At 52.9% G+C, this 27,542-nt stretch overlaps 1 protein-coding gene across 9 annotated transcripts in view; it reads right to left on the bottom strand.

The window, feature by feature from the left end:
• The window catches only part of LOC129514492 (formin-like protein 2), a 260,042-nt gene extending 237,361 nt beyond the window's left edge, over positions 1-22,681 (bottom strand). For 4 of the 9 annotated variants that reach the window (XM_055333106.1, XM_055333109.1, XM_055333107.1 and 1 more), the window contains exon 1: positions 22,241-22,680. In XM_055333106.1, coding sequence (XP_055189081.1) covers positions 22,241-22,357 — 117 coding nt within the window. In that variant the 5' untranslated portion in view covers positions 22,358-22,680. Of the gene's footprint in view, positions 1-15,551; positions 15,926-22,240 lie in introns of those variants that run through there. The other 5 variants (XM_055333110.1, XM_055333114.1, XM_055333112.1 and 2 more) reach the window with 3 other exon arrangements.
• Positions 22,682-27,542: the final 4,861 nt, after the last annotated feature.

Genomic DNA, 27,542 nt, shown 5'->3' on the forward strand with positions numbered 1-27,542 from the left:
TTCCCAGGTGACCCCGTGCCTCCGACCCTGGAGTCCCAGGAGCTAGACCGGGGGTCCGACTGTCCACTCGGGTTCCGGCAGGACCAGGCCTTGTGCTACACCCGGGAGTGCCCGGGGAAGCTAGCCCAGAGGGAGCGGACCACGGAAACCTTCCTGATCCCTGGGCTTTCAGGTGGAAACTACCAAGAACACTGAAAAGTAACAGTTAAATTCCAGAATACAAAATCTCTTTGACCCAGAGGCACAGGCTGCGCTCCTGGAGCCCGAGGTGTGGGTTCAACCCGGTAGAAAGGAAGCAAGACAAATGGCCTCACGCACCTAGAAGACGGGCTCCAACTCCTCAGGCCCCTTGCCAACCTGATTTTTTTTTTAATTTTTATTTATTTATGATAGTCACAGAGAGAGAGAGGAAGAGACATAGGCAGAGGGAGAAGCAGGCTCCATGCACCGGAAGCCCGACATGGGATTCGATCCCGGATCTCCAGGATCGCGCCCTGGGCCAAAGGCAGGCGCCAAACCGCTGCGCCACCCAGGGATCCCGCCAACCTGGTTTTAGTTTTTTTGTTTTTACAAATTATTGGCGCCCTTGGGGATCCAAGCAGAGATGCCTCAGACGTAGAAATTGCCCCTTAAGAGCTCTTCGACTGAAATACGGAACATCTGAGTGCAAAGCATTCAATGTGCAGCAACAGGAACTGCTTGTGTGGAAATCCGCGTTTTAGCCCAACTCTGAGTCGTCTCCAGTAATTAGTTACACTTTCCTCAAGAACTAAGAACATAAGTGCCTCTAGGCCCTGAGGTCCACGCCGACAACATCCAGTGAGAGGGCGGCGCCAAGGCCCAAGGACACACCAGCTCTCCTAGAAGCCACGGTCTCCACATGCACTACGCCGCACGCTCACACTCACGCACACCTTGCGACGCCCAGCCTGGGGCCCGGCCGTCTCGAGCACACGGGCCATGCCCGACCAGTAGCTCAGCAGACACGGGGGTCGCCGTTCCCTCGTGGGGAAAGGGCAATACAGCCCAACGCCGCAGCGTGGCCTCCGCGGGCTCCCCGAGCCGCCGGCCCACAGGCTGCACCCCCACCGACTGCAGGCCCAGGAAACACGGGCCGCGCGGCTCTCGGCCTCTGCCAGCTCGGGGCCTGGGATCCAGGACGGCCTGGGGCCCTGGAACGGCACACGCCAACGCTCACACGTGCAGCTACGGGCCTCTCTGGATATAAAGGCAACGGCTTTCCTAGGAGTCTCAAAGGGGGCCCTGATGTCCGTAGGCGGCCAAGCCCTGCCTTTCTCTTCCTGGGGCCCACCCCCGGCCTCCCCTGCGTCCCTCTGCTCCGCGCCCCGCACTGTCCTTCGTTGTGGGGCCACACGGCCGCCCTCCGACTTCACCTGCTCGAAGCCATCCTGAGCTTGCTCCTGGATGCACGTTCCCAAAGCAGAACCCGTCACAACCTCTTCTGGGTCTTCTACGGGACCCGTGTCCCGGCCGCGTAACCGCAGGCCGTGTCCGCGGCCTTCCCTTCGCGCCTTTCCCCCAACGCCTGCCCCAACCTCCCTACCGAGGAGCCCCAGGCCGTCCCACTCCGTCCCGCTCCCATTCAAAAGTCAACTCTTCCTCCGTTTCTCTTCTAAGTCCCCCAAGGAACAGGCCACTTCACACACACAGGACACGCTGCGGAGGAGCATGTTAACACTCGGCCTTTCCATCTCTACTCCACATGGCGCCCCAGCACGGCCTCGTCCCCGGCGAACCTTCCCTGAGTGGGTCAGCGAGTCACAGGTCCCGCGCGGCGCACGCAGTAGGAACGCAATACCATGTGCGGGTTGAACGTCTTCAAAAATAGCTGTACTTCATTTAATCTCTCAATGCTCTGAATCCTCACAGCCTAAAGATATTATTTACAGTTAACAAGAGGGACTCTCCAGCTGAGGGAGGAAAAAAAACCTCTCAATTTTCAAGAACCCATTTAAAAAAATTATTTTTAAGCAATCTCTACACCCCACATGGGGCTCGAACCCACAGCCCTGAGATCCAGAGTCCCATGCTCCACCGACGGAGCCAGCCCGGCGCCCCTCGGAACCCATTATTAACAAATTTCACTCCTCGGGAGACACTTCTGTGCCCTCAGTAACAACACAGAGAGGAGCCCAGCGGAACACTTTCTTGAAAAAAAGCTGGATTTACTTCAGATACTAAACAGAAACATTGTTGAAGAAACTCATTTAATGGAAGATCAAAGTCTCAGACTAATTCCGAGATCCGACTTAGTCTCTCCCAGTTGCACAATTCACCATTTTGCCAGGAAAAGTACCCAAACATATCTAACTAGATTAATTCATTGGAAACGCTAGCCATGGAGCCGCTGCAGAAATTCCGCCAAATGCACTATCGCTGCCTTAGATTTTCTCAAGATAGGCTTCCTGGTTCCCTCGGGTTTGGGTTGAAAAAGCCCGGCCCTCAGGCCGATACGACACCGAAGGCAGGATAAGCAGCCGCGGGACAGAGCTGCCAATGCTCTCGCCCACTCAGGCCTCGGGGACCCGCCGTGAAACAGCTGCACGCATGGTTCGCAGGCCCCAGGCGGAAAAACAAGCAATACGTGTTGACTGAATCTCAGCCTTGATGCTTGCGGTAGGAATCGGGTAGGAATTCCTAAAGGATGGGAAAATCTCACTGAAGACGACCAAACAGGGTGTGAGTGTCCAAGGGCCCGATGCTCAGCCCTGAGGCTGGACCCCCCCTCCAGGACACTACGCACAAGAGGGAGACGGGCCCCGGGGGCTGAGGCCACCACCCCATGGGCAGCACAGCGACGCACCAGCAACCAAGAAAACCCGGGCCACGAATTCCAGGGCAAACAATTTCAGCGACAGGTATTAACCCCCCACTGTCTGGCTCTGCTAGGGCAAAAGAGTCAATATTATGAGGTGTCAGACCCAAGCATTAAACTCGGCCCACCACTGAAGCTATCAAAATACGGACTTTTCAGAAGCAGCCAAAGTGAGTAACCCGAAAGCACTTCAGAAATCCTGAGAAACAAGGGAGACCGATGGTAAAGGGCTGACATTTGGAGGCACCCAACACAAGTCCTCCGAGGAATTCCAAATGGGTCGACACCCAAAAGATAACTAGGTAAGAAATGGGCAGAAGACATGAAAGGATATTTCTCCAACAAAGGCCTATGGACACGTTAACAATTGCTCAACGTCCCTCATCGTCAGGGAAATAGACATCAAAACCACCGTGAGATCCCACCTCCTACCAGTGAGCATGGCTAAAAACAACAAGACGGGAAACGACAGATGCTGGTGATGATGTGGAGAAAGGGGAAGCCTCTACACTGTTGGTGGGAACGCGAACTGGTGCAGCCGCTCTGGGGAACAGTGTGGAGGTTCCTCAGAAAGTCAGAAGTACAACTACCCTGTGACCCAGCAAACGCACCACTAGTATTTATCCAAAGGCTAGGAAAGTGCCAAGTCAAAGGGACACACGCACCCCAATGTTTAGAGCAGCACTATCGACAACAGGCACGTTACGGAAGAAGCCTGGACGTCTACCAATTGATGAATGGATACAGACGAGGTGGAAGACAGACAGACGCGATGGATATTACCCAGCCACCAAAAAAGAATGAAATCTTGCCATTTGCAATGATGTGGATGGGACCAGAGAGTGTTTTGCTAAGTAAAATAAGTCAGAGAAAGGAAAACATAGGATTTCACTCATATGTGGAATTGAATAAACAAAACAGAGGAACAGAAGGGAAGGAAAAAGAAGATGAAAACAGAAAGGGAGGCAAACCATAGAGGCTCCTAACTACAGAGAACAAACAGGGCTGCTGGAGGGACGTGGCGGGGACGGGCCAACCAGACGACAGGCACCTGCGGCGATGGGCACTGGGTATTATATGTGGCAAGTCACTAGATTCTACTCATGAAACCAATACTACACTAGGTGTTAACTAGCTTGAACAGATTTTATCCTTTTTCTGAAGATTTGTATTTGAGCAAGAGCTAGCGATTGCACGAGACGGGAAGAGGGGTAGTAGGAGACGGAGCAGCAGTCTCCCCCGGGGCGAAAGCCTGATGCGGGGCTCAATCCCACGACCTCAGCATCATGGCCTGACCCCAAAGCAGACGCTTAACCAACTAAGCCACCCAGGAGCCCCTTAAATAAAACTTTAAAATTCCAAATGCGAAAGAACCTTGTAATTCAGTCATCCTCACATATTCAAAGATTCTCAGGAAATGAAATAACACATAAAGGAGTTTAATGTAATCGATTTTCTTCATTTTTTCCCCTAACATTTTAGTTATTAGAGAGAGAGAGCAAGAACTGGGGGAGGAGCAGAGGGAGAGGGACTAGCAGACTCCACGCGTGGAGCCCGAACCCACAACCCTGAGATCATATAACCTGAGCCAAAGAGTTGGATGCTCAACCAACTGAGCCATCCAAGTGCCCGTAATATAATCAATTTTCACTTATTCACCAAACATCTAGAAACAAAAGGTTTTTAAAATTTGGGTAGGGGGTGGGGGGAGGGTGACAACTTTATTGAAATGAAATTCAAGCATTTAAAGGATCTAATTCAATAGTTTTTGGTGTGTTCCAGGAGTTGTGCAATGATCACCACCATCAATTTAGAACATCTCTATCACCCCAACGAGAAACCCTGCACCTTTTAGCAATCAAGCACCCCAATCCCCACCCAGGGCTTCTCCCGCCCCCAGCCCTAAGCAGCCACTTAACAGCTTCTGGTCCCTATAGATTTGCCTATTACAGGCATTTCATAGAAATAGAATCAGATATTATGTGGTCTCCTGTGACTAACTTCTTGGGCTTAGATAATGTGTTCTCAGCTCATCCATGCTGCTGTGCTCAACGGTACTTCATTCCTTTTTATGGCCAAATAATATTCAATTTTATGGATAGAGCACATTTTGTTTACCTGTTCATTAGGTGATGAGACTTAAAAAAAAAAAGAAGATTTGAGAGAGTAGAGTGCACATGAGGGGGGGGGGGGCGGCGGCGGGCAGGAGAGAATCCCAAGCGGGCTGCACACCCAGCGCAGAGCCCTACGCACGACCCTGCGATCATGACCTGAGCCAAAATCGACTCAGCTGCTTAACCGACTGAGGTGCCCGGAGACTGACTTCCAGAATGAGTGACTTACGCAGCGAGATGTCATCGATGATTACAGCTAGGTCTGCCCTGGCACCGTCACCACCACCAGAAGGGGTCACCCACAGAGCTCACTACAGAGACACTAGGGTCCCTCCAGTCCGACCTTCCTTACCCGTAAGAGATCCCAAATGACTGCACTCAAAATTAAACCCCCTCCAGGACTCCGCTCACCTTAGCCCCGTGACAGGGAAGGTGAAGCCCAGGGAAGAAAGCCAGTTGAAGGTCACAGCAACCCTTAAAAGCCAAGTTAAAAGTCAGCCCTAATTCTCCTAACGCCCGTTTTATTTTCACCACTCGGAACTGCCTCTTTAAGCCGTACAACACGTGATCTTACGGAAACGATGGGGCCCATGTGCCGAGCCTCAGGACACAGAGGTTCCTCTTGGGGAGACAGGAGGCGGAGACTGACCGTCCCGGGCCTCCGAGCATAAGGAACGAGTTAAATCAACCGCGACGTGCCCATCAGGCTAACAGTTTGCAAGGCCTCAGAAATCCGGGTTCAAGAAAAGATGCTCATGACGTGCCCTGTGCACAGGAAAGCAGATCCACACCGGCAGCACGCACGCCCAAACAGCTAAGAGGCAGGGGAATTAAAAACCTGGGCATTGTTTCTAAAGTGCACTTTCTAAAGTAAATAAAATGCGTTTTCTGATCTCCTACGATGAGCCACTATTTACATGAGTAGAAAAAAATTTCTTTTCATCATGTTTAGAATTCGCATTGCATGTAAATTGGTATATTCAGGAACATCATGGTCACGAGCAACCCTAGAAAAGGAATGATTTCCTGAGACTTGTGCTACTTTGTGAAGTCTACAGATGTAAAATTCAGGCATAAAAACAAAATATCAAAGCACCTTCCACTGTGATACTCTTTTACCACTGAAGTCAGGAGGGGCAGCTGTGGACTGAAATACAAAGGCGATCAACAAGGACAACTATCCAGAAAGTTACCCAACAGGTTTTATTTTTTTTATTTTTTTTTTAAGATTTATTTATGATAGAGAGAGGCTGAGACACAGAGGAGAAGTAGGCTCCACGCAGGGAGCCCGACGCAGGACTCGATCCCAGGACCCAAGGATCGCACCCTGGGCCGAAGGCAGGCGCCAAACCGCTGAGCCCCCCAGGGATCCCCAGTCGGTGAGGTTTTAAACCTCTACTTGAAACCAAGCAAAAAGCCCCCGAAGTCGCCACAGTTTGGCACAAGACACCCCACACGGTTGCCCTGGGATTTGGGTTTCTCATTTTTATTTCAGTAGAAGCATTTCGAGGAGTGAAAACTGCAGTTGAGGACATCAAGCAAAACTCCAAGCTCAACGGGGCTATTATCGCCCAGATTCCCACCACGCACGTCGAACATACATCAGGAGACGTGTATCAGAAGTTGTCAGAGAAATAAAAAATGTTTTTCTAGAAGGAAGAGAGACCACAGACCTAAATACACGCCGGCTCCATTTAAGCTCTTTCTCAGCCTCCCCAAGTCTCGACTCCGCCTGTCCCGCGGCCATGGTCTCCGAAGCCAGGGCTCCGGGCGGCAGGGCCACCTTGGCAGTGCGGCCGACACCGAGGCCGACGAGATGGAATCTGAGGAGTGAACGGTGTCTTCGGTCTGGGGCTGCAGTGACAGCCGACCAGGTGGCTTCGGTGCTGTGCCACGAGGCACTTCTGGAACTTAATTCTCACACAGGACATCGTCCCCAGCCAAGACAGGGCCGTATTTTCGGAGGACACAAGGGTGTAGAAAACGGAGCACAATGCGCGCAGCCAAGTAGCGTCTTAGGAATAACGATCTTCCGTCTGTGTTCAGCGACCTTGGCCGCCCGTGGCCAGGAAGGCGGGGTGGGCGTGGGCATGGGCCTGGGCTGCAGTCACAGGTGGGGATACATGGACGCAGGGGGACATCGATTCTCTGCTTTCAGAAGAGGACGTCCGGCTCGCGTGTTAAAGAGGGGGACGTGGCCCGCCCACCCACCCGACGAGGCAGCAGCTGCTCCCAGGGCGCCCCCCGCCCCCCAGCCGTCTCCCGCCCGCGGCAGCAGCGGTCTCTCCTTCCTGATGAGGCAGCAACGCAAAGGCTGGCAACTCCGTGGGGTCAGGCGGCCTGCAGCTCGCCACGCAGGGGTGCCCCCCCCAGGTGGAGCTGCGCCTTTGCCAAGGAGGGAGCGCAGGGCCCCACGGCTGGATGCACCTCGAGCGGCAGCACCTGGCTCAGGGCCTTGTCAACACAGGGAACTCACGTTGCAGCACTGTTCTGGCAAGTGTTCCGAGCGCTCAGTCCGCAAAGGCCCTCGAAAACTGCGGCAGGGTCTCGGCCAGGTTTTGTAAAAGTAGCAAAATCCTCATCTGAGCAAATAAACCAGGACAGAATGCACGATTTCCCCTCTTCCAAAATGACTCAAACGCTTTGTAAATGGGGGCCCCTGGGTGGCTCAGGGGTGAGGGTGTACCTCCGGCCCAGGGCCTGACCGCAGGGTGCCAGGATCGAGTCCCGCGTCGGGACTGCTGCTCCCTCTGTCTGGGTCTCTGCCTCTCTGTCTCTCTCATGAATGAATAAATAAAATATTTAAAAAAAAAAAAAACCCGACCGTTACAGGCTGTTCACACGGAAGGACAGGATGCCCGCGAGGGAGATGGGAGGAAGACGAAGGGCCAGATCCTCCTCTCTAGCCAGAGCCCGGGTGTCAGCGGCTCCTCTGAAGGGGAAACCCTCCTCCCAGAAGCACGAGCCCACACAGCACCCGGTGGAGCGAGCGGAGGCGGCCCAGTGGCGGGGACAGAGGAGAGCCGCGGGCTTCAGCAGGCGTTCCCCAGACACCGACGGCCGGGCCACGCGCCCCGGGGAAGCCGGCGGGCCTGCAACAGCTCCGCGCCAGACACTGCCTGTGACCCGCCAGGACCCGCCCCCGCCCCAGCAGTGGCACTCTCGGGGCGAGGCAGAGGACGCCACCAGCTCACTCTGGGGCGGCTGCTGACAGCGCCGCAGGCCCCTGGCGCTGGGAGCACGGTGGCTGTCCCGGGCCAGGGTCTAGCTCCCGCCAAACCCGACCCGGCGGCAGTCACACCGTTGCCAGGTGACCCCTCCGGTAGCAGCCACGGCCAGGTCGGCACGATCCTCCGCGCCTGGACCTTCTCGGCGCTGCCCTATGTCTTCCGTTCACACACCCCTAAGCTCAGGGCACAACACAGCGGCGAGCCTGACGGCTTGAGCTCAGCCCTTCAGGACCCCCATCCGAAAATCACAGCTATTTGATATGGAAATGGGGCACGAGAAAACAGGCACCCAGCCTCAGCCAATGGGGTTTAAAGACCCTCGAGGGCCTGAGAACAGAGAGAATTTTATTTCACACTCGTCTGACACCTCTACCAAATACTCTTTTATCTAAGGTTTAAAAGTAGAATGCGACTTGAAAATTCAGGGCAAAAGTGACATTTCTATCAGCTCAAAGAAAAAGGAACAATTTTCTTCACTGGAAAATGAGAAAGAAGAGCGTGTAGAAAGTATCTTTAGAAAATTTAGGCACTCAGGGGGATCCCTGGGAGGTTCGGCGGGTGAGCACCTACCTTGGGTTCAGGGCGTGACCCCAGGGTCCTGGGATCGAGTTCTGCATCGGGTTCCCTGTGTGGAGCCTGCTTCTCCCTCTGCCTGTGTCTCTGCCTCTCTCTCTGTGTCTCTCATGAATAAATAAATAATCTTTAATAAAAGAAAGAAAAAGAAAATTTAGGTTCTCATTTCTAGATGGTAGTAGATTGATCCAGCTTGAGACTGGCCTGTTTCATAAGCTCAGCTCACATGATTCAGCAAGACTATGTAAGATGCAACTCAAACAACCTGAGGAACCTTCGGGGGGGGGGGGGAAGCAAGGGGTAATTGGAGGAATGCAAACTAAAATGACTTTCTTACTTTGCTTCCTAGATGCAATGAGGTGGGCCTGCATTCTTGATTTGAAACAAGAACGAAGCTTGTACTGAGCAGAGCTCACATCTCAACCGGATCAAACAGAAGGTCACCGATACACAAGCTAACAAGTTCCCTTTTTTGCCGTTATTGGAATTCAGAATAAAGTCCAAATGACTCCACCCATCCCAGGATGGAGCTGGAGCCAAACAAAACTTCAACAGCAGTTTCTTTGGGGGCTCGGGTGGTCGCGACCATGACCGTATTTTCTCACGTGAACTAGCTGCTTAAGGGTCACGGTTTTGCACTGCACGGCGGTTGTCTGCCCTGATTATGAAAATGCTAATGTTTCCATCAGGCCCAGAAATGGAACAGTGCAATGTCCTGTGAAGAATCCGTAAGGGGAAACCCCCCTACAACAGAGTAGGGGCCAGAGGGGAGCTCTCGGAGGCACCAGTCCACGTGGATGCCAAGGACAGACCTCAACAGAGGAGCTGTCAACAGGACCAACTACAGGACCAACAGGAAAAAATGCACACTGTGGGATCCCTGGATGGCTCAGCGGTTTGGCGCCTGCCTTTGGCCCAGGGCACGAGCCCAGGAGTCCCGGGATCGAGTCTCGTGTCGGGCTCCCGGCATGGAGCCTGCTTCACCCTCCTCCTGTGTCTCTGTCTCTCTCTCTGTGTGTCTATCATAAATAAATAAACAAATCTTAAAAAAAAAAAAAAAACGACACTGTGCCTCCTACAAGAAAGCCACTATCTCGGCAAGAGACCGTCATCACCTCGAACTCCTGCCTTTCTCCAATGGGACTTACATTCAAAACAACCCTAACCCAATTTCCTCCTCCTCCATAAAATAACCTTCCTCTCCTCTGCTTGTTGGACTTGCCTATGGATTTGCTGTAGCCTGCACGTCCCAAACTATGATTCTCTGCTAACCCCATATAAACCCATTTTTGCTGGTAAAATGACTGGTTTTAAGCTTAACAACTGAAATATCAGACTTTTTTTTCTAGATAGCACAAAATATACAGGGGCCAGGAATCAGGACAAAAATACCAATTAGAGGGTGCGTACAATGGAAAGGAAACATTGGAAACTTTTTTTTTTTTAGGGTTCGGTAAGTACCATGTTAGGGGGACGGTAGCCCAGGCCACCAACAATTCTATTCCGGGTGCACTTCCAGTTTTGTGATGCTTCGAGTAAAGCCCCACTGGAGTCTGTAACCCGGCCCTGCAAGTCAGAACTCAAGTGAAGTGAAATAGGACAGGTGCCTAACCTAACCACATTAGGGGACGTGCTGACCTGACCGCCACGGCTCGACTGCGCTCAGCAGCATCATTCAAGATCCACAAACGGCCCAAACAGGGAGCACTTGAGCTTGTGTGACCAGCATGGCCGTCCAGGCTTAGGTCACCCCACCAGCAAGCTGCAAAATCCTCATTCACTCCGGGTCTCGTGCCCGAGACTGTATGCAGAGCCAGTCGGCAAAGTGCCCGTCCTGGTCCTGGGCACCTCTTCTACGCTCAGTTTCTGGGGGCGCGCAAGCTTCCCAGCAAAGAGCCGAGCAGGAGCGGAGTGGCCAGCATGGCCCCCAAGGCCCACGACCCGGAGGAGCGAGCCCCAGCGTCCTGCGGGCGGCCCAAGGGAGGAGCACCCGCCGCTGGATTCTGGGGGCACACTCATGCACATGGAGTCCCTGAGCGCTCGGGAACAGAGCGGAGTCCGTGTGTCTGTACTTTCTGGGTGACGACTTTCAGCCACACTAGTTACCTTGTCCAGACTCCGCAGCTTCCCCAAAATGCTCTACAACTCCACCCTTAACACGGCACACAGCGCACGTGGCACGTGCAGACCTTGCCTTCCAAGCCCCACGACCGTCACCTCCAGGTGTGTCTCCTGCCCCAGGCAGTCGACTCCTCAAAGGTGCAGATGAGGAGGCTTTTTCCACCTTTGTGGCCCAGTGTCCTCGGTGCCTGGCTTGCAGCAGACACACCGTTTGGTGAATGAATGAATGATTGGGATTCTTTGATTTCTGCATACTAAAAATACACAAGGGCAGCCTGGGTGGCTCAGAGGTTTAGCACCTGCCTCCAGCCCAGGGCGTGATCCTGGAGACCCGTGATCGAGTCCAACGTCAGGCTCCCTGCATGGAGCCTGCTTCTCCCTCTGCCTGTGTCTCTGCCTCTCATGAATAAATAAAAATAAAATATTTTGTAAAATAAACAAACAAACACAAGCCCTGACATCGAGCCTACTAACCCACGCAAGATACTAATGGTTGCTCCCCGCCAAGGCAGCCCAAGTCTGCAGACCGTCACCGAGTGCCGATGGCCTTCGAGCTGGAACAACACGGCCATTTAACGGGGGACGTTAAAAAAAAAAAAAAAAAAAACACAAAGGTTCAGAGAGTTGACTGAAAGAGCCTTCAGAAAGCCCTCAGAGGACAACTGTCACTAGAAAAAAGCCAATTTGATCATAAGCTTACTCGGCCTTTACTATTTTAACAGTGGACACTGGGTTATTCATCCAGTTCTTATTTTATCTTTGATTTTTTTTTTTAAGGATATATATAGTCACTGTTGGTTCTGGGTCGACAACAACGAAATCCAGACGGCTGAAAAGATCTTGCACTTACCCTCACAGGGCTTTCAGTTTACTCCGAGCCATTACGCCTCTATTTATCATATTTATATTGTATCTGTAACTGGGACTCAAAGCAGCACGTTAGGAGCAGCTTTAAGGTCAGCAAGGTTGACTTCAGCCCCCGTGCCTTCCAGAAATGTGTGTTCTCGGGCCCTTAACCCCTCTGAGTTCCCACACAAACGCCCCTCCTTCCAGAGATCACACGCTGCGGCAGCAGTTAAGGAAACGCACAATCAGCGCCGACCTCCTACGCGCACATCAAACCCACCCTTAAACCTCACGGCCACCCCAAGACTTTTTTTTTTTAATTTTTTTTTTAATTTTTATTTACTTAGGATAGTCACAGACTGAGAGAGAGAGGCAGAGACATAGGCAGAGGGAGAAGCAGGCTCCATGCACCGGGAGCCCGATGTGGGATTCGATCCGGGGTCTCCAGGATCGCACCCTGGGCCAAAGGCAGGCGCCAAACCGCTGCGCCACCCAGGGATCCCCCAAGACTCTCTTAAATTCACGCACACGCACCAAAGAAACGCATCCGCTATTGTGGATTTGAAGGCTCCCCCAAGCGGAAGGGGGGGAGGATGGGGGCCGGGGGGGGGAAGGAAAGACGCCCCTGCCGCCTCCACCCGAGGCTTCCCCCAGACAAGCTCTAAGCCCACCAGACGAGGCATCACCTCACTCTCCGCCTCGTTGTCCCCAGGGCCCCTGAGGTCCAGGACAGCCCCGTTCACGCCCCATGTACCCCGTTCATGTCTGGCCACCCGGCCCCAGGCCGCGCTGTCCTCTCCCACCACTAGATCACCAACTACTCGACGGCGGGGACAGACGGCCTCATGCACCCTGCACCCCACGACCCTGCTGGCAACCCTGCTGGCACGCGGCCGGCCCCGCCGACGCTCCTGGGCTCCGACTGAAGGACGGGCCCCGCCAAGCAGCGGACAAGTGAGCAGAACTGAATGACGTAGAAGAAAAGGTGCAGCTCAGCCCAGTGTGCGACCAAGCCATGTGGCTCTGCCTCCTGTTCCGAGGAAACTTCCCGGACGCTCGAGGTCCGGGACGGCAGCTGCTCCCGACGCTGCGGCTCAGCAGGCCTGCCATCCCGCTGATGCTGGATCAGGACGGATCACAGCCACGGCGCCTACGGGGGAATTCAGTCCCGAGGGCACGCAGACCCTGGAGAACAAAGCACATGCGGTGAGGGGACACCTGACAGGTAATCCAGGGAGGTACATGGAGTAGGAGGGATCCGGCTGCTCCCGCCAAGCAGCCGGGGTGCAGGCCGTGCCCCCATCGCTTGGCACCGACCACCCGGCACATGGAGCCCCCGGAGCTCAGCGCTGCCCTCCGAGGCCGTGGCCCAGCCCGCTTACTGCAAGGTCCCTGGGGCTCTGGCCCTGAGACGGCCGGTCCCGGCCCTCGGCCCTCCCGGGGGACTCCGGGCCCCACAGCCTCACGCCCACCTGCCTCAATTACTCACAACTCTTGGAATCAGCAAAGGCGCTCGGGAAGCACCAAGCAAGCAGCCAGGCCCCAAGCGCCCGGAGCAGGGGCGCTGCTGCCCAACCCTTGCCCGACCCCGTGAAGAACATCGCAGGCGCGTCCCACTCATGGAAGCTCCCGCTACGGGACCAAATCAGGGACCGCGGGGCTGGTGACGGGAGAAGCGCCAACCTCGGGCCATCTGCCCGCCACGGCCTCCGTCAGGAGCCCACTCGCCCTCTGAGCACAGTATCCCCGGGCACCTTGCGGCCCAGGGAGCCAGGACGACTAGGGGCCCATTACACGCCATCACTCCATGAACACCCCCGCTGTCCCCTCCGCAGTGTCAGCCCAGCGAACCTCGGGGAGGCTCCCCCTGGGCCGGGTGCCGAGGACTCCAACTCGTGCGCCTGCCCCAGGAGCCACAATGGCAGTGGGCAAGTCGGACCCACCCGGCAGGAGCGCGACGAGCCATGCAAGGCTGCCACGAGCCTCGCGTCCTCCCACGGCCGCACCTCTGCAGGACGGAACTCCATCCAGGGCCCGATGAGCCCAACAGAGAACCCCCACTGTCCCACAGTAGGAAGATCAAACCAGGTAGAGTGGCTTCCCACGGCCCCGGGCGACCGGGCCTGCAAGGACACAGAGGAGGTGGGGCTCCAGAACACCTCGGAGGCCCGGAATCCCAGGCAGAGAGAAGCCCGGGGAGCACCTGCCATGCTGGGGAGCACCTCGAGCCAAGGTGTGACAGTGGGGGGGGGGGTCCTGGGGGCAGGGACCAAGTGAGGAGACAGGAGAGGAGAGGGGTCTGGCCAGACCGCAGACAGCCTCGAGGAGAGGGCTGGGAGGGTCGGAGGTTAGAGAGGACAATGGGGGGACCCCAACGACAAACACAGCAGAAGAGCCTCCCAAGTGGGACTGACGGTCTGGAATACCGTGACGGGGCTTTGAGGGGAAACTGAGGCACAGGGTGAAACCCACAGTCTTATACCTTTTGTGTGGCTTTTAAAGTTTTTATTTATTTACTCACAAGACACAGAGAGAGGCAGAGACACAGGCAGAGGGAGAAGCAGGCTCCCCGCATGCGGGACTCGATCCCAGGACCCCAAGGTCATGCCCTGGGCTGACGGCAGACGCTCCACCACTGAGCCACCCGGGCCCCCAATCTTATACCTTTTAATATTTCAAAAGCACCCAGAGGAAAGACGGCGAAGGCTGAGGCCAGGACCTGGGCCTGGGAGCAACGACGGCGGCCCGGCTGCGGGGGCAGCGGTGAGGAGCGCGGGCCGAGCTGCGGCGCCCTCCGCTAGGCCACAAGGCCACAGGCCATCCTCCCGGCGGGACGGACACCGGGCTATCACACTATCACACGCAGGGTCCGAAGGAGCGAGGGTCTAGAGCCACAGGAGGACCCCGAGGCCGGGCCTTCGGGACGAGCGGGCCTCTCGGGGCCTCTGGGGCTGAGAAACCTCCCGAGGGAGGAGAGGAAAGCTCCCGGCCGCAGTGTCGCAAGGGGAGGCCCCAGGCAGGCCCCGGGCCCCTGGGGCCATTCAGGAGGGGCTGCGGCCGGGCGGACCGCGGGCAGGGAGCACGGACGCTCAAGGGGACCCCGGCCCGGGCAACAGCAGCTGTTCAGGCCGCGGACGTGTGGGCCGAGCGCTCGGGGGGCCGCTTCCGCGCCTACCGGCCCCAACAGAAAGGCTCCCGAAAGCGGGATTCGGAGCTGGCAGCCTCCAGCTCCACCAGAGCAGCTTTCCAACTCCTCAAGCGGCCACAAAGCCTCGGGGCAGCCCCCTCATGGACGCCTGACAGTCACAGCGGAGCACCGAAGCCGGGCCACCCAGCGTGAAAGCAGCTCAACGGGGGCCCGGAAAGTCACAGACCGCCCGGACAGTCCCAAAATAAACGCTTTCTAGAAAGCCAGCGAGTACGAAACTCAAAACTCCTGGTGGGAAGGGTCTCAGAGAGGCAAGCGAGGGGTGCCACGAACCCAGCTGGCAGCCCCACGGTCCCCACGGCCCCAGTAGCCGGCAACGGGATGACGCCCGGGCGGTAAGGCCCCCCCCGAGTCCAGGTTCCTAACATCCTGGTCCTCGGGCTTCTGGACCGAACTGGTCCCCAAGCTTCACCAGACATCAGTCCTTGGGGACAGCAAGTCCCAGTCACTCAAGACCGCCGACAGTCACTAAGACGTGGTTTCCTCGAAGAGCCGCGAAGGCTGACCGCAACGGGGACAGAAAGGGCTGGGGCGCAGCCAGCCCACAGCTGTTCACCCGATCCATCCCCTTTGCACGTGCCCCCCCCCCCCGCCTCCCCAAGAGGACATGGGGCAGCACAGACCTGAGCAATCGTGCGGGGCTCGTGGAGCCAATCTGTGTCCTATCACCTTCTCCTTAGGTATCCTACTGCCTCCTTCTACACCACAAAGGATTTCCCGAAGGGTAGATGGAAAGACCTTCCATCTTTCTGCCACCGCGAAGCAGTCGTCCTCTTTGCCGTCCCCCATCGAAATAAAAATAAAACTCCATTGTTACTTAGTATTCCCATCTAAATCCAAGCCTTCTCTCGCCCTGTTCCCAATGACTACAAAGTTTCATCTGGTCATAAACTCAACTACCTACGTTTCCTTGAAAGATTTATTTATACTTCTAGCTGGAAACGAGACAATAGGAAACAAGACAATAATTGCTTCTATCCTCTCAATTCAAAAGACCACGTGCACTGTCCTCAAATTCCATACCACGAACACTGAAGATTATGAATAAGAGGAATGTCTATTTGCTCACGACTACTAAAGGAGTAACTAGACTCTTGCACGGAGAACAATCAGCTCATTCTTGACCTACCATCCTATTTATCTTTCTATTCTCAAAGCTAATTGCTTCTATAAGCACGCCAATTTGCCCTGATTATAGGATTCTTAATAAATGAATGTTGTTTACATTTCACAAGTGTATTTGAATTTTGCTCCGGGAAGCCAAGCTCATCAAGTCTTTGTAAGTGGTAAAACCAGAGATCAAAGCAAAAGGCCTGCACTGAACCAACAAACAATTAGGCTTGAGAATAGAGGCCTAAGCAAAAAATACAATTGATTTATTGATTTTCCTACCCCAGAAGTACACCTCAGGGTCACTGCTCACGCTCGGGTTGTATGCAGAACTTGCTCTGCAGATCTCCACCCTGATTACTTGAGGATCGTTTCCTAGTTAATAAGTCTAACATTCAACAGGCTTTGATCCATTTCTTCCGTATTTCTCATCTTGGTGCTGTTGGTTGAATCAATCATCTTTAAGAGGTTTTTTTTGTTTTACCAAACCCTTCCTCACTGTGCCTAATCTCCACACCATTTTTGGTTCCTTTTAAACAATTCCTTTCCAAAAAATTAAAATTAAAAAAAATTAAAAATAAACAATTCCTTTCCTACTCTACCCATCTGACTGACCCAGGCAGGTATACTTCTCGAGGCTCCCGGGTGATGCGGCCTCATGCGAGGACGACAGTTTCGGCTTGTCAGTCCCATCGTTATCCCGCCTTCGATAAAGTATTCAGCCAAACTTCCATGGGGGGGAAGGAAAACAAGGCGATTAAGTCAGGTTCATGAGCAAATCCTCAATGCAGGGCAGGCCCTTCAGGTACAGCCACACTTTAGTGACCAACACCAGGCACAGAGCCAAAAACGCCCACAGCCCGCCCGACACCTTTCCCAAGCCAAGGAGCTCTAGTGTGAGCCAGGCAGGGGAACCATCTACGCCAGGACAGGCAAGAGGGATTGTCTCTGGCAACAGAGGGCAGGGTTTCAAGCCTCAAAGTCTCAGCTCCCGGCAGCGGGGAGAGGGGCCCACGCACGGCAACCTGTCCTCACACAACAACGTGGACGAGGCGCCGCGAATCCACTCAGGTCGTTACAGGAACACCAAAAACGCAGCGAGAGGAACCCGGGGTGGGTCCTCCCAACTACAGAACGTGTGATAAGGTGACTGCACGTGAGCTCCGCCACCGGGCAAGTGATTTTCGTCTTGTGGGTTTTGTCAGTTTTTTTAAGACGGTGAAAAGAACAAACACTCCTACTGTTGACAAGTGCCCTTCTGGCTCTGGCTCAACGGGGGACCCGCGCATCCTGGGCCTTCGCTGCATCACAGCTCTCCCGCCGTCCGGCTCTCCAGCGGCAACCGCACACTCCTTGATGGTGTGCCGAGAGAGGCTTCTGGAAGAGGACAGAGTAAGTGGCAAGAGGAAGACCACCGGCAGTGCGAGCAGACCCATCTTAGAGGAGGAATGAGGGATGCGCCATCTGCAGAACTCGGTAGATCAGAGCTAAAAGGTGCACGTGGCCTCCCTATGGAGACCAGTCCTTGTGGCCGGGAATGGGAAGAGGGAAGAAACAGCCCCCATTTTATTTTAAAGATTTTATTTATTTATTCGAGAGAGAGAGAGAGAGAGAGAGAGAGAGAGAGAGAGAGAGAGAGAGAGAGAGAGGAGGCTCCCAGATACCAGCACCCTCTTGCAGAGTCGCAATGATCATCTGGAATCAGGGCTTCTGCCGTGGGCCACTTTCATGGCACCTCTTTACTTGCTTAAATAGAAGGAAGCCCACTGCGCCTTGCCTTTTTGCCCCAGGCCCCAAGCAACAGCTTTTATGAAGTCAAATAAATTTCCAGGGGGAGAGGAAAAAAAAAAAAACCATGAGCCTACACTTATTTTTTTTTCTTGAGCCCAGGAGGAAGCTACAAGGGGAACCCTTCCCCAGATGCAAGGACTCTAGGTCTAGTACCTGCAGGTGGCCGGCTCTCCTCAAGGAGGGGACCATTCAAGCCAGTATTGCACCAGCCGTGTCTTGGTTTTGCAAATAACTTCTAATCGCCAACATTTTTCTTACAGCTTCTGTGCGCACGACTCGAACGGAGAGCTCACTGCTGGCCTGACACCTCGAAATGGTAAAAGATAATTTTCCTTAAGCTTATGTAACTTTCAGTCACCGACCCTGGAAGCTCTGCTCTCCGGACCGCAGCAGAATGCAGCTACGCACTTTCTGCACAAAGCTCTCCAAAATGCAAAGTCGGCTAATGGAACACAGTATGGTATATTCTGGAAATTTTACACTGTCAAGTGCTATGACCTAAAAAAAAAAAAATCTCTTTACTATCGTAACAGTTGTATCCAATTTTATTCCGATTTACAGAAGAAAATCAAGGACCAGAGGAAAGAGCTTAACTTGCTCAACCTAGTGCAGCTGATATGATTCTAGCACCTAGGCCTCCTGCCTCCCAGGCCAGGGCTATTTGCTAAATGAGAGGCCACAAGCAAAAGTAATTCTTATCACCTAAGGATGTAAGGGTACGCATACCTTTTCTTTCCAAAAAGTCATCAGTTTGTGTTGCTGCCAGTCTCCGTCTGTAGCCAAACATTCATATTCAGATAATAGACTTTGGTCTACTTCTATGCTAAGATATCCAAATATATTGGCATTACGGGGGGTGGAATGCACCCCAATAAGAAGCATATATTCCTAGGTTTGGTGAAATAGAGCGGCTCAGGGATTAGTACCTAGGAGGAGACTGAAAGGGCTCTAAATCCCAACACCCCACCACCCACCCTTCTCTACCTCCTTTCCCTAACAAGAGAAAGGACGTGAGACAAATCGGCAAGCATCTGACAATGACCTAACCACACTCTCACCCATCCATCTGCTCAGCAGACCTCATGGCAAAGGCTCTTCTTGGAAATGGTTAAAAGGGAACACCTTGCAGAGGGAAATAAATGTTGAAACTTGACTTTCCTTGTCCTTTCACAAGTAATTACATTTGGAGTACATGCATCGTACTGACAGACTGTCTCTTTCTTTCCTCTGATTTGGAAATCCTAAACTCCCGACCAGGTCTACCTGAGTAGAAAAACCTGAAGAGCACACTTTTAGACCAAATCACTAACGCCATGCCTGAAAAACAGAACAGTACAGTGAAGATGCCAAAAGGTCTCATTTTGAATGTGAAACATCAAGCACTTCTAAGATATTTTTGCCAATTTTATAGTTTGAAACTAGCATTTATTAGATTAAGGGATTTAAAAAAAAAACACAGTTTTACTGCTAGCTCCAGGCATATGTTTTTTTCCTTCCCAGTTCAAGGGCCTCAGGAAGTACAACACATAATATGTGGGGTGTGGACAGAGATCCAAATCTGAGTTAAAAATCCTCCTAGATCAGCCATTCAACAACTGTAGGACTTTGGCAACTTAGGTAATTTTACTTCCTAGAATCATTGTGAGGATTAAATGAATATGTAAACATAAAGTATACACTCATCGTAGGTTCTCAGAAAAAGTTCCCACTTCTTCCTAAAAAAGAATCACTACATTCAACCTCAGGGTAAGGAGGGGAAAAAAACGGAAGAAATCGACTCAAATTAATCGCACGCCAAAGAAGTTCCCAGTATCAAACATACGATAATACTGCCCTAAACCAACACTTTCTAATCGGTCTTCTTCAGTCTGTTTGCGATTCAGCCTCATATCTGATATACCAGCTCGTACAGTCGGCTCAAAATTACCCTTTCCTCTGACATTCAAACAAAGAATCCTCAGGACAGCTCCTTGACAAAGGCATTAGGGGGCTTACATTCTAGATGTAGACAATGACTTCAAGCCAAAAATCAGTGAATGGATGGAAAGTCTAACATAGAAAGAAGCATTCTTGGACAGAGACCACCATTGATTCACCTGCCCCAAAATAAACTTCATAGCATCATCTCTGAAAATAAAGGACACGGGCTGTGTGTGTGTATTCCCAATATTTAGGCAACGTTTAACACAATGGAGAACCACATGGATGTTTAATTATAAATGTGTAGGACCCCAAAAAGTAGACACGCCAATGTTACCTGTAAAATATGTGACATGTATACACCCTAAAGGAATAAAACTAGATGACTGAATTATAATCTGTAAAATACTTCCACCAAATAATGTAACAAAAACAATCACCCATGTGTGTGCAAAGGCGTAGGCCCTTAGAGCTCAACCTGAAAGGCAGGTACAAGGTTGCAAATAGTTAAATGTATACAAGGAGTCAGGAGTGTTTTCCCACAAATGTGTTCTCTAACTATTACAAGTTTAAGACGACGGAGAGTCTCCTTAGGAAGATTAAGCTCCTAAGATTTGGAACCGATTTGTACTAGTCTTTAATTACAGAAGTTCAGCAATTCAAATGTATTTGAAAAAAAATTTTCCCCATAAAACAAGTACTACTTTTTAGAGTTTACCCATGCACTGATCTCAATTCTGCAATCTTTTACCCTCTCTTTTCCATTCGTATCAATTGATTTTTTTAGATTTATACCACTTAACCCATTTAGAGTGATGAACGGGTCGGGGAACAGTCACTGAGTAGGTCTGGTCTCAAGATTTCTCAGAAATAGATGGAGCTCTGTCATTTTAATTTTTACTTCCTCTTTCCCAACGCTTAAAATATTCTAGAGCTGGAGGGTGGAACTGTTTTCCATGCCCTAAATGTCTCATTAATTATGGATGTAAGCCATGCTGACAACGGGATGCTTGTACGCTTTCCTGTACGGTATTACTATCTGGTTTTCCTCCCCAAACATCTCCGTGATGTTCATCAGATACGGAAATAAAGCTAGCATCAGTAATGCCAACATGATCCCCGTTGCCCCGGGGTGAGGGATTTCTCCGCTTTAAAACTTGTCACCTAAAGTTTGTCCTTGTAGCTTGATCTCTAGACTACCATGGTTTGGGTTGATCTCTTAATGCATTTGTGAAAAAAAGCAAAGCTGAGGGTATCACATGGACAAGTGCCCTCACCCTGGACTTGTGTCCGCCCTATACAGGGCTCCTTTAGACGCTCTTGGAGGTCTCCAAAGAGCAGCTGGGGCCAACTGGGGACAGTCAGTCTGCAGCACATCGACATCCAAGGGCATTGCTCACGAGAGTGCCCCGGAGCTGAGGCTTTCCCAAAAGCTTGGTCTCCATTCAACGAAGGTCAGCCTGATATTTGTGTGTGTGTGTGTGTCTTTGGTTTATTTTGAGAGACTCACAATGTCATAAACAATTAAGAGCCGCATCCCGTAACTGCGTGTGACACACTGTAGGGCCGAAGTAGCCACAACCACCACCCACTGCCCCAGAGGGCTTGTGATGTAGAATCACGAACGTGTGCACACTGAGTCGTGCCGGCGCGACTCCGCAGTGGCACGGACCCACCGTGTTAACGGGGACGCATTTTTCTACAGGTGAGGCCGCATCTCCGGTCCTCGCCCCGCGGGGTCCCTGGGAGCTCGAGGCCGCGGCCCAGTCCGGCAGGTCCTGGGCCCTCCCGTGCCCGGGCGCCGCCGGTTCGGACACGGACACGGACGGACACACGGACACACACACACACACACACACACACACACACGCGCGCGCGCGCGCACTCCGCAGGGAGGCACACCGGGGGCCCGGAGCAGGAGGAAAAACCGCGCGCTGGGAGGAAGGGCTCCGAGCCGAGGTGCTGGTGCCCAGGCCTGCGCTGCTGCGCCCCGTCCCGGCGGTCCCGGGGGTCCCGGGGGTCCCGCGGGGGGGCGGCCCCTCCTGCCCCCCAGGCCCCGGCAGGGGACCCACAGGTGCGAGGGGCGGGGCGCGCGGTCCGGGTCCCCCCAGCACCCGGGGGCGGCCCCCGAGCTCGCAGGTGTGCGGACCGCGGCGGGGGGGGGGGCGGGGGCGCCCGGTCCCGGCGCCGCGAGAGCCCAGCACCCCGGGGCGGGCCGCGGCCTCCGCCCGGGCCGGCCCCCGCCCCGCCAGCCAGTTCCCCCGGCCGCTCCGCACGGGCGCGCGCTGTGCCGGGATTCGGGGGTTTTTCTGAACAAAAAGCCCGAGCGCCCCCCCCCGCGCCCCGGGCACACGCGCGGAGCCGCTGCTCCCGCCAGACAATGGGCCCCGCGCGGCCCGGCCGCACCCCGACCGCGGAGGGCTTCCCGGGGGGGGGGGGGCACGGGGTCGGGGGGACGCGGGGGGACGCACGGGGACGCGGGCGCACTCACCAGCACGACGGCGAAGCGCTCCTCCAGCTCGCCCGGCTCGGGCATCGGCAGCTTGAGGGGCGCGCTGTGTGCCCGCGGGTCGCTCTGCGGCGAGTCCATGCTCCCCGCGTTGCCCATGGCGCCGCCGCCCCCGCCCCCGCCCGCGCAGCTCCCGGCTCCGGCTCCGGCTCCGGCTCCGGCTCCGGCTCCCGGCTCCCGGCTCCAGCCCCGGCTCCGGCTCCTAGCAGCGCCCCGCGCCGAGCCGCCCGCCGGCCGCCCTCATGCCCTCGGCCGCCGCCTCGCCGCCCCGGCCGCCTCGCCGCGGGCGGGCTCCTCAGGGCGCCGGGCGCTCCCCGGCATGTTGCTCCGCCGCTCCCCGCCGCCGCCGCCGCTCCCCGCAGCCCACAACGGGCCCACGGCCGGCGGGCGCCACGCTCCTCCCGCAGCCCCGCGAGCAGACAAATGCCGCCCGGCGCTCGCGACACAATGCGCCCTCGCCGGCCACGCCCCGCCCTCCGGCCACGCCCACCGCTCGGCCACGCCCACCGCTCGGTCACGCCCACCACTGGGCCCCGCCCTGGCCCCGCCCCTCCCACTGTTCAGGTCCCGCCCACGGCCCCGGCCACGCCACGCCACGCCCCCCGGCCCCGCCGACTGCCGGGACGCGTAGTTTCCGTCCGTCGGGGGTCCGCAGAGGAACCGCGCCCGCCCCGCAGGCCGCCCCGGCTGGAGGCCCCCCCGGCTGGAGGCCACCCGAGTGGAGGCCACCCGAGTGGAGGCCGCCCCGGCTGGAGGCCCCCCCGAGTGGAGGCTGCCCCGGCTGCAGGCCCCCCCGGCTGGAGGCTCCCCGACTGGAGGCTGCCCCGGCTGGAGGCTCCCCGACTAGAGGCCCCCCGGCTGGAGGCCCCCCCGGGTCCGAGCCATGCCCTCGGGTTGGTGGGGCACCTGCCGGCCAGAGCCCTCCCCGGGCCTTGAACGCAGGCTTGGTCCTGCTCAGACCGGCGACGCCCCGGCTTCCGGCCTAGGAATGGGTCCGCGGGTGCTTGCTGCATGGTTCTTTCTTTCTTATGTAACGTATTCTTTTCTGTGATTAAAGTGTTTTATAAACAAACAAATACTTTCATGGATTTTCTCCAACTGCCAGCCCCGGCCCCCAGCAGCCGCGTCCGCAGCACTCCAGCCTGGCAAGGAGAAGATCCCCACCCGAAACCGTATTTCACGCGAAATAGAAGGGGGGACAGGGTGTTTGGGGAACGCTTTCGGGTTATCTTTGGCTCCCTGATTCTTCCATAACAGCCTTGTTCCAGGGGGTTTACAAAGCAGGTTGGCTCCGACCTTATCTCTGGGATGCTTTCCAGACCATCACTACCCATTTTAAAACAATGGAAACAGAAAAAACCTCATGGAGGAGTTTAGCCAGGTGCTCACGTTGTGGATTTCAAGGGCATCCACCTGGCTGCCTGGTGACCGAACCCATAATCCATCCTTTCTTAGCTCGGAGAAGTGTTTCTTTAGTCCTGGTTTGTGTATCAGAATCACTTGGGGAGCTTGATGCTAACACTGCACACACCTTGGGCCCGGCCCACTATCAGAACGCCCCTGAGCCTAGGGCCGCAGCACGGGCGTCTCTCTAACAGGCTCCCCAGGTGATTCTGATATGCAACCAGGGGTGTTACCCTCCTGCTAAAAAGCAGCTGCTTCTGGAGAAGGCAGTGCAACAAGACCAAACAAGGACCGTGTTTCATTCAACTCTATAAGCCCCAAGATGCCTTGAGCTTAGATGTTCCATGACTGTTGAATGGGCAAGTGAGTTTTATCAAAAGCCTATGGAGCATATGCGCGCAGAGGTGCATCGTGTGGGTATCATCCATTAAATAAACCACTAATGGTCTTTAAAAAAAAAAAAAGGAAGGGGAGAGAGTATAAATAAATTCACATTAAAACTCTGAGTAGGACAGCCCGGGTGGCTCAGTGGTTTAGTGCCGCCTTCAGCCCAGGGCCTGATCCTGGAGTCCCGGGATCGAGTCCCACGTCAGGCTCCCTGCATGGAGCCTGTTTCTCCCTCTGCCTGTGTTTCTGCCTCTCTCTCTCTCTCTCTCTCTCTCTCTCTGTCGCTCATGAATAAATAAATAAAATCTTTAAAAAAAACTGAGTAAATATAATCCGTATTCCAAAACTACATTGTATCAAAGTTAACAGTGTGTTAGGGACCAAAGAAAGAAAAACAGGGGTATAGATACATACATACACACCCCAACTAGTGAAAATGAGCAAGAAAAGCAGTTAGTTCAAACCAAGTGAGCCACATCTGACCCACAAATATATTTGTTTTCTTTCCAATCTCTAGACATGTACTTTGGGTCTGATTAACACCAAATCAGCCCACCCAGGGGGTTGCCCGTCTGGATGGAAAAGCTAGGATTCTTTTCCACACTTGAGAAATCCTTTTTTATTAGATTTATGGTCCCCTCTGGCCATATTTCTGCCAGTAACCAGGACCTTTTTCTCCCCTTCAGTCTTATCACATCTAGTCTCTCTCATAATCTCACACTTTGAGAGGAGCCAAGGACAAAGTGTGCAAATCCATGAACCAAAAGAACTCAGCCATTTCAAGGTTTGTAGTCTTTAATGTGTGGCTATTATTTATGAGTGTTATTTAGTATTAAATAAACAAAACACTCCATTATATCATACAACTTCTGTAAGATTTTCTCTCAAAAATCTCAGGGAAATATTTGTCTAGGGGAGGGCGTGGAGAGGGAGGAAGAAGACTTTAATTGTAACAGTCTTACTCCCCATAAAATTAAAATCGGACGATCATTTTTAAATATAAATTTCATTTTCTGATTCCTAATACATATGACTTCTTGTAGATGATGTTGCAAAAAATGGGCAAAAAAGAAACTGTTAAAAAGTATCCATTCACCTTCCATGGAAACTGAAATGTTAGAACTTTCTCTTCCATTTCCAAGTTATGCCAAGGGTCGCTTGATCAGGAATTCCCCCATAATACTGCAACAGCTTTCAAAGAAGCTCCTCCGTCATTCAAAACAAATAATCCTACGAGGTCAGCTGAGTTTCATGTATCTCCTCAAGTTTTAAATATAAGGAAGTGCCCGATGGCTAAGTTCACTTAGCTTCTTAAAAAGGCCCCGGTGCAACCTGAGAAGATTCTCCTTGTGTGCATGATTGTAAGACATGAGACAAGCACCCTATGATGAACAAAGCCATCTACAGCCCTGAGTCAAAACCGCGAAATTGTAGTAGTTGCAATTTTAGAGGGGATTACTTTGTGTCAATTTACATCCACAAGACTCCTGAAAGATTCATGTATCTATCCATATTTATTTATTTTTTAAAAAAAATTATTTATTTATGATAGTCACACAGAGAGAGAGAGAGAGGCAGAGACACAGGCAGAAGGAGAAGCAGGCTCCATGCACCGGGAGCCCGATGTGGGATTCGATCCTGGATCTCCAGGATGCGCCCTGGGCCAAAGGCAGGCACCAAACTGCTGCGCCACCCAGGGATCCCATCCATATTTATTTTTTAAATATTTATTGAGCACTTACTGTGAGCCAGATACTGCTATTGATTTTAAACAAAGTTTAAACATGGTTTATTCAATTTCTAAACCAAGTAATAATGGCTTCAATACTCTATTTTCTCATTAAACAAGAAATCTGGAGAAGGGTGGATGCTAGTATTGGTCAGCAACTTAGTAAGGCTAGGACCAGTATCTACGTGATGGCTTGGTGTTTTCACATACTTACAAATAGCTGCTAGAGTGCCACAAATCAAGTATATATTCAGGGTGAACAGTGGGGAAGAGGCCATTTCAGTTAAGTCTGTTCCTTTTATCAGAAAATCAAGGGGCACCAAGGTGGCTCAGTTGGTTGGGCATCTGCCTTTGGCTCGGGTCATGATCCCAGGGTCCTGGGATCAAGCCCTGTGTTGGTCTCCTTGTCCAAAGGGTGCCAACTTCTCCCTCTCCATCTGCCTGCTACTCCCCCTGCTTGTGCTCTCTCTGTCAAATAAATAAAATCTTTATTTAAAAAAAAAAGAAAATCAAAAGTTTGTCCAGAAGTACCATTAGCAGACTGCCTATTATTCCTCATTTTCTAGAACTGAATGACATGGCCACCCCCCCATCCCCTGCCACACACACACAGGAAGAACTAGGGGAGTGAGATAAAACCTGGGGCTGAACATATTTCGTCCCCTGGATAGGACCAAGATTCAGATAAAAGATAAACTGGAATAGACATGGGTGAGAAATGGGTAGACGGCAACATCTTCTAACCTCTCCCCTTCATATTTCATATCTTCGAATAATCCTTTGCATTTGCCTAGGACTTCATATTTTACAAAATAGTTTTACTTGCTTTATCTTAATTCGCCCCACCAATATAACAACAAGGAATTTAAAGCTCAACAAAGTGATTTTTCTCTAGTTTATACAAGTGATAAAGTTACAATTTAGGTATTTTGATTCCCAAACCAGTATCCTTCACTGCCTTTTAAAAAGAAAATAGCTCTCTAAAACTATCATTCAGAGGTAGAAACATAATGAGACTTCTGTTTCTGATCAAGACAGAGTAATAGAGACCCGATTGAATTTGAAAGTAATAAAATACTGGACAAAATATGTTAAAAAATGTCCCTCAAGAGTTATATGATATAGAAAAAAGAAGGACAGAGTGTTTGGGGAGGCTTCAGAGATGACCTTTGGCTGGAGCTATCTTATTCCTCCACAACAGTCCTCTTCCAGGTGTTTTTCAAAGAAGACTCGGCCCAACCCTGTCCTCTGGGAGGCAGTGAACTATAATAATCCCTAAGAGGTAGTAAATAAATGAAGTGAACCCTACAATCACCCCAGCTTACTGCCTGGAGAAAGTTTCTAGACCATCATGTACAGAGAAGGAACCAAGACTGGGCCTACTGGAGTCCCTGGCTTGAGAAGGCAGGGATGAGAGTCCAGTGAACCCAAAAAGGTCAGAGTTCTCAGGACAGATTACTGGGAGAAAAAGAGCTGTAAGACCTCAGATGTCTAAAGAGGTTCCCAATTCCAGTATCCAGTTGAGTACTGATGAATAAGTGCATGTGAGGAGAAAACACAAGGCCAGACATCTTATAATAATAAACAACAGAGTTTGGGGCACCTGGGTGGCTCAGTGGTTGAGCATCTGCCTTTGGCCCAGGGTGTGATCTGGGGTCCTGGGATCGAGTCCCACATTGGGCTCCTGTGTGGAGCCTGCTTCTCCCTCTGCCTGTGTCTCTCTGCCTCTTTCTCTGTGTGTCTCATGAATAAATAAATAAAATC

The sequence above is a fragment of the Nyctereutes procyonoides genome, unplaced genomic scaffold (assembly GCF_905146905.1).
Source record: "Nyctereutes procyonoides isolate TBG_1078 unplaced genomic scaffold, NYPRO_anot_genome, whole genome shotgun sequence".
In the NCBI taxonomy this organism is placed as follows: domain Eukaryota; kingdom Metazoa; phylum Chordata; class Mammalia; order Carnivora; family Canidae; genus Nyctereutes; species Nyctereutes procyonoides.